A 7803-nucleotide genomic window follows, 5' to 3' on the forward strand; every position below is an offset into this window, starting at 1 on the left:
GATGACTGGATCCTTGCCATCCACCTGAGGATCTGTAGTCTCAGAAGCATCTCGTGATCCATCCTTACCACTAGCATCCTGGATTGTAGGGCTAGCACAGGGATTTCCCGCCTATAGGAGAATTCAAAATTCCTCTCATCATGATATTCTTACATTTCAATTGTCAGTTAGATTTATTTATATATTATCATGTCATGATTTTACCTCATTGAGAGGAGATTGATTTGTCTACAATATATCCTCTCCTCTACTAACCTATCCTTATATATGTTCCAACATTTTCATTGTAGCATCCTTATTCTATTCATCCTTTTGCACCTCTATATGAGCTACAAGTGTTTTAACTAAGAATTTGGTGTGTATCAAGCATATAGAGATAATGCTGAAATTGACAAAAAGGGAACAATATAGTTACAAGCTTATTAATTCTCAACACCCCATTATTATAATGGTTAATGTACATCATTCTAATTAATGAGACATGTTAGTGTGAAAAGTTTGTTTCCACCAATCTATTACCATCTCAGTGCATGCTTCTATACCTAGCCATTTTGCAAAAAAGAAAACCCTCTATCAATGTCCCCTTTAGGTGGTTAAGGGTTTTCGTTAGAATGACTATTATCTTCCTTGTTGGCATTTGCATGGCCTCCTTGCATTTCTACTGCTTGAAATCCTTTCCCTTCCCCATTTTTTTAAAGCTCCCATTTCCTATCCCCTACTATACCCTTGAAATTTGGCCCTCCCCTTGTCTATTAATCTTATTTCATTACTACTTGTTTTCTCTACTTTTCCCTAACAAGATTCTATTGACATCTTGTACATAGAAAGGAACATTCTCCCTTTGAAATCTCTACACTTCCTTCCCTTTCCATTTGTCCTTCTGGTATTTGATTCTCTTAGTCCAGCTAGTAAATTGTTTGCTACTCATTCCTATTTCCCTTTGATCTGTAAAAAAACACCAATATTTGAGAATAAAGAAATATCACCACACCCTTTTAAAACAACTAAAATCCCCCTATAATGATTGATAAAAATTCCAAGTCTCATTCAATTTATCACCTAACTATCATGCAATGCCCTTAGATTTCTTGATAACTCCTATTTTGCTGAAGGATTGCAAAAAAAAAATATCATCTTTATTGCAAGCACTTATGTCACTAAATTTTAACGAATTAATAATAAAATAAATAGTTTAGTTATACATTTTATAAAATTGGGAAAATACATTCAAATAAATTTAATGGGTTAAAGCTATCGAGTTATATTTTGGTAGAGGAGAACAAAATAATGGTAATCCTATATAATTATTTTTGGTGAACCAAATATATATTATATTTGGTCTTGATGAAACTATCATAAAATAGATATATCCATCAATATAAAATCGATAATTCAATAAAACACATGAAAGATAAAGCACATCCAAAAAGGTTGCATTTTTAAAAAATGATGGACTTTAACGAAAGCATCAATGATATAAAATATCTATAAGAAATTCCACTATTCCTTTATCAAATTCAAAATATTTGAGAGTTTCTAGAGAAAATAGTGATCTTATTGGATAATTGTAATAAAAAACTCATAATTGTAATTACTATTATGATCTCATATGTTATACATAATAAGATCATTATTACAATTATCCTCTCATATGTCATATGTCATAATTGGATAATGCATGATAATTGTATTGCCATTTACTGGACCTCTTTTCTCCATGATATATAAGATAAACTTTGTTTTAGATTATAAATATACTCAAATATTTAGCTATCAAATAATTTTCTACACGCATTATCCTTCTTAATTGGTGACAAGGTCATTCATGAATTGAATTTTGATAGTTTATATAAATGAAATACATGGAAAGAGTGCTTGAATAATATGAAAGAAATGTTAAAAAACTTAAGCTTAAAAACCTAAAACAAATAGCAAGTGAGTACCACTTAAATTTTGATATTAGATATATACATACATAGATAGAGAGAGACACACATATATATCTATATATATATGATACTTTTCTTTTTCTTTGTAAAACTAACCAACAATATTTTTTTAACAACAAAATCAACAAATATATCTTTATATTTAATGTTGTAAAATTCTCTTTCCTCTTACTGTCTGATGTAACAACATGAAGAACAAACGACAATAAAACTTACCCTTAGAGTGGTATCCTATAAAACTTACCCTTAAAGTGGTATCCTTTCCTCTTCTTATTTGGAACAACCGCTTTCGTTTTGAGTGGACATATAATTCTTTTAAAAAATACAATTACCTTCCTCAAAATAACGATCTTTTAAAGAAAAAGAGCGATCTCCTAGCCAACTGCGATCTCACTCTTTTCTATGGTGTGATACCAATTGAAGGTATTATACTGTTATAAATGTTCTGAACTAATTATGATTGAGATGCAGAAATATTAGAGGACACACAGAAAAAAGTCTATATTAAATGTTGTGATTCAATTATATATTCATACAATAGAATTCACATCTGAATCCAATTAATAAAGAAATTAATTACACCAACTACTAACTAATCAAAACTGTCTACTAATAGCATCTGCACACAAATAAAAAACATAAAACAAAAACGGCTTCACAGCTATTCCTGTAGAAGTGAAGAAAGCAGAAAAAAACAGAAATTGCTACATCAATAAAGAGAATGTTCTTTAACGTACAGGATTCTTCTATTCAATTTTGTTCTTTAACGCACAGGATTCTTTTATTCAATTTCAGACATCATAGGAAGTTTTTGATCTGACCAAGAATTGATTGATCAAACGATGAGAGATGAGGAATGCATTTCGATCACCTCAATAAATAGAGGTCTTCAATAAACAATAAATTTTAGAAATTCTAGAAACTTATCATATAAATCCGTATAAATTACAAACTTAATATATAAAATCTATATTTACGAATCTTATAAAAAAAAAAAACTGCGCTTACAATAAATTTTAGAAATTCTAGAAACTTATCATATGAGTTCATATAAATTACAAACTTAACATATAAAATCTATATTTACGAATCTTATTAAAAAAAAACAAACTGCGCTTACAATGCTTCTCTTGCCAAATGATAGAAGTAAAATATTCCAGCAAGAAGCACATAGCGATTGAGAGAAAACTCAACCATGTTTTCACAATTTAGAAATAAATATTTCATTAAAATTCTTCTCATGCCAAATGAGAGAAATTAAATATTCCAACAGGAAGCACATAGAGATTCAGATGTCAGAAATTAATATTATATACAACAATCTCTCCATAATATATTCCAAATCATAAATGGAAATGGGTTCTCCTCTTTTTGCTCAAACATTTTGCATCTCTTTGGTTAAACCAGGGGCTATCTTGTGTACGAGATGCTACTGATACATAAATATCATTCAATACCTCTGCGTCAAGACCAGTTGAACAGCTGGCAATAGTTTTCGGGAACTGCAACATAATGAAATTAATTTTTATTCTTCAGCCAAATATTAAATAGGATAAACAATCATACATCTCTAAATTATGAGATAAACTTAAAAGAAACAAGATCTAGGCACGACAGTAGATGGCTTGAGCAGAAGCGCGGAGAGGAATTGTATTTACAATTAGGATTTCCAATACAAAATAGTGGCTGAGACTGCAACAGAAGTTTTATAATCATATATAAAAAACAGTGGCAGTTCATGCGGATGGATTATAATAATGCATGTTAAGACTTCGCTAATGAATCCCACAAGACAGCAATTCTTCCATTAAAATGAGAGAGATTTTCCTTACATTTTGTTGTTGCAAACGGTATCTAGGAGTACATTGCTCCAAATGAGAAAGGACCATCTCTGATATGGAATTGTATGTGATTTTCTCATTGTTTGAAGCTAGTAAAGCATTGCTACCATGATTTGTGATGTTGATCTTTGTGTCCATCTCTAGCTAAAGGCACCATGCGGCAATTTCCTTGAACTCAAACATTTGAAATTCTTACCAGCTATCCCATTTGTACTTTGAGAAATGATTTCATTAAATTCGTCCACAACTTCTGAACATTTTCCAAGAATGCAAAATCCCTTGCGTATATATTCTTCATCTTGGAAGCGCGTCTGCTATGACAAATCAAAATATCACTGAGGAGTTAAAAGAACATTTTACTCAGCACTTATATACCAATTCATCATTATTTTTTTAACAAAATTAAAGACAATGAAGTTTCTATATCAGAATAATTTTTCCTTTATAGCATTTCAAATCACACCTCACTCTATAATCCACCATCAAAATGAATAAACAAGGAGAGAAATCATATTCAGAATTACCTTAATCTTCCGAATATATCTTAGGGTTTCCTTAAGCTGAAATCGCGGTTTGTTTCTTAGACAATCTTTGGAAGGACACAAGATTTCGAAGCCTTTTGGGAGGAATTTATTGAAACTTAAAAGAAGTTCATGGCTCTTAACCAGCTGTTTCAATCTGGTGATAATCCCAATCGCATCACATCTGCAAATTAAGCAAAAATGGCCGTTCAAAGAGCGTAAAATACATTATCAATTAAAAATTCAGAAGTCCTAAATATTGATTTGAAATGATTACATACGTCTTTGACCTAAAATCATTGAGAATTTGAATAAACTGTGCAAATTCTCCTGTATCATCCTTGAAATGCTCTTTTACTGAAATCAGATACGATTGTGCGTCTATCTCTGTTGGCAAAGGCATCTCTTCGTAACTGACATTAACGCAGCACAAATGACAAGAAATAGTCAGAAATCTCATGTAGTGCACAAGCTTGATATTTATCTATTACAAAGCAATGAAATTAATAAAAAGATCTAAAATTATATTGAGTATTATTTATTTAGATAATTTTTTATGGATTCAGGTTGTAAAGTATTGTTTTTTGTTTGATTAATAAATACATTTGTTTGCTCTAGTTAATAGAATTGTATGAAGTGTGGACTACTAAGATACTCTCTATTTACACATTAGATTTTTTTATTGTGAGAATTTTTTCATGTGAATAAATGAAAGTGGTCCAATTTGGCTTAGAGGGTCCATAAATGTATTTTCATTGGTTGAAACAGTAATGTTAATGGTTAAAATCATTGGAATCTTCTAATATTGAAAATAGTATATTCTAGAAATGTAATTTTTTAGGTAACCTAGAGTTAAGTCTAATCAAGTTCAACTAAAAGAAAAGAAAAAGATGACCATATACATAGTTGGAAGATTAATAGGTTGGACAAAGGATGTAAAGGAAGAAGCACAAAATTCAAAGAGTTTAGAAGAAGAAGAAGATAGTCCTCTTACTTTATTAAACCTTAAGAAGGTCCACAAGGAAACATAAACTAGTTGAAAGGTATAGCCCACCAAATTTTCATTGTGTGTTTACTTTATTTTTTATTGGTAATGAACCTAAATCAAGGAATCTCTTTGTTTGAAGTTGCATGACTCTTGGATGAGGCAATGGAAGAGGAAATCATGGTCTTGGGTAGATAGAAAACTCAAGATCTAGTTGAGTTTCTTTAAGAGAAGGAAACCCATTGATTGTAAGCAAATGCTTGGAATTAAACTTTGAGAAAATGGATAGTCAGAAAGGTAGAAGGAAGTAGTAACAACAAAGGGATATTCTCAAGTTGAAGGGTTTAATTTTGGTGAAAATATATCTTATATTGTGAGACTAGGGGCATCTATTATATTCCTACTTTATATATTATTAAAATTTATTATGATTTGGACACACTTTGATTATCACTTCACACACCAATCTCATTTATTACTAGTCCTCGTATTTACATCACTAATCCCTAAACCCATTTTTCATCACTTTCGAAAAAATCCATAGGTGTGAATTAGGTCTAGATCACTTCTACAATTATAGATTTGATCACCAACTGTTAAAATTTAAAAATGGAATTCCCACCATGATAATCATTTCACAATCAGTTGATTTACCACACATTTTGTTGATTGGTAGGCTCAATTCTTCTAATTTAAGAATCTTATTAACTCATTTGAAATCATATTGGAATATTGTAACACAAAATAAAATCTAGATCTAAGAACTCAAAGAAGAATCTGTGTACGAAAAATTTTACTGCCAAGGAAAAATTATTTAAATGTATTGGTGATTTTTATCCATCGCTTGAAAATTATTTAATTTGTTTTGATGAATATTTTGTTATTTATGAAAAAATATATAATTTATTAGTGATTTCAGGGACTGATATATTGATATTGGAGCCTCTCCTGATAAACCAATCTCTAAATCCTATAAAGAAACTGCTTTTTGAATAGCAAATTATGACTTAAATTCTTCAGTTTGGAGTTATATTCCACTCCAACTCCAATTCCACAAAATATTATTTATTTGATCCAATTCAATCTATGTAATAAATTGGAAAACTGCCATTTTATTTTCCCCACCAACTGGAATTAAATTCACTGTTCAATTCCATCGGACCGGCACTACCGACATATTAAGATATCTTCCTCTTTTAATCATCAGCTGTGTAATATATATTTTTTAGTAATTGGAAGATCATTCACTTGTTGTTAAGGATAAAGAGAGCTTAACAATCTTATAGTAAATCCAATTAATTTCCAACTAAAAGATTGTAGAAAAATCATTTCTCTTCAATGCTCCTCCTGCTCCATAACTAAATCTAATGACCTCGTTCAGTTCAACAATAAATCCTAAAATAAGACATCCGAAGTTGACAGCAATCTGTCAACAACTCCTACCCACTGGCAGGCCCAAATATTAATTAAATCTACTTCAAAGATTATCACAAAATACTTTGTTCTGCATGATCATGAGATTAGTTGAGAGTAAATTGAATACGAAAGACCTCTGAACATGACCATGAAAGAGAATCAGTTAATTTACCATCTTCTATTCGCAATATCTTGCTATTTGCCCAGTCACTTATTTTGGAGATTAAACCAAGCAAAAACATCAACATTTTCAGTTATGAAACTGCATTTCAAGAAATTGGTCCATCATTACTTTGTTTTCTGGTAAAGGAAGACCACCTGTTTTCAAAGTAATCTTGTCAAAGTTTGAGAGCATCTCAAAAACCTAAGAAAATTTAATTTAACGTATATTCAATATTGGGAAAACACTAATTTTGTTTTTATAATATGATAAACAATTCAATATCTATTCTTACTAGCTTTGTAAATACAGTCTTTCCCCAATAAACATATATAATTTCACATCTTTTAAAATGTTTTCTGTATTCTGAAAAATTTGTATTCTCTAGATTGCATTCACACCTGCATGTTCTTCAAACTTTTGTGGAACACATTGAGCACTTTGACAATGTGGTCAAGTACTAAACTTGAGTATTTATTGACATGTAATGCACTATTATAACTTTTCTGTCTCATAATTATTTAGATAAAATTGAGCTAATTTTATTTAATTTTCATTAAAGTCTTTACAGCTGTGTTTTTTCATATGTTATAATTATGTTGCTAGAATTAATATAAATTATTTTCATTAGATTCATTGATTTCTTTTATACTATTTTTTTAAAAAAAATTTATTTATTACAATTATGTAAATAAAGATGATATAACTTACTTCTACCAAAACAGTTGACCTTTTTCTATCATAATTATGTAGATTGAGCTGATATAACTTACTTCTACCAAAACCATTGACCTTTTTCTATGACAATTATGTAAATGGAACTAACATAGCTTGTTTCTATCAAAACTATTGACTTTCTTTACATATAGATTTTCTAACTAATTATTTTATAAGGTTGACAATTGTTTATAATTAAATTGTTTTCAAAATT

General features: G+C 29.8%; 1 protein-coding gene across 1 annotated transcript; it reads right to left on the reverse strand.

Annotated features, from left to right (window-relative positions):
* Window positions 1-3591: 3591 nt before the first annotated feature.
* LOC131049218 (paired amphipathic helix protein Sin3-like 3) lies at window positions 3592-4774 on the reverse strand. The gene is made up of 3 exons (XM_057983261.2): window positions 4593-4774; window positions 4315-4495; window positions 3592-4101 (listed from the first exon to the last, which is right to left on the reverse strand). Exons 1-3 carry the CDS (start codon window positions 4769-4771, stop codon window positions 3931-3933), a joined length of 531 nt encoding a protein of 176 aa, XP_057839244.2. The 5' UTR covers window positions 4772-4774; the 3' UTR covers window positions 3592-3930.
* Between the last annotated feature and the right edge of the window lie 3029 nt (window positions 4775-7803).

Source organism: Cryptomeria japonica, chromosome 11 (genome assembly GCF_030272615.1).
Source record: "Cryptomeria japonica chromosome 11, Sugi_1.0, whole genome shotgun sequence".
Taxonomy (NCBI): domain Eukaryota; kingdom Viridiplantae; phylum Streptophyta; class Pinopsida; order Cupressales; family Cupressaceae; genus Cryptomeria; species Cryptomeria japonica.

Excerpts from the sequence above, each read along its gene's own strand:
- LOC131049218 (XM_057983261.2), bottom strand. The coding sequence starts at position 4,771 with ATGAGATTTCTGACTATTTCTTGTCATTTGTGCTGCGTTAATGTCAGT. Across the intron at positions 4,496-4,592 it reads AATGATTTTAGGTCAAAGAC|ATGTGATGCGATTGGGATTA; the intron begins GTATGTAATCAT and ends CTTAATTTGCAG. Across the intron at positions 4,102-4,314 it reads GATATATTCGGAAGATTAAG|ACGCGCTTCCAAGATGAAGA; the intron begins GTAATTCTGAAT and ends TTGTCATAGCAG.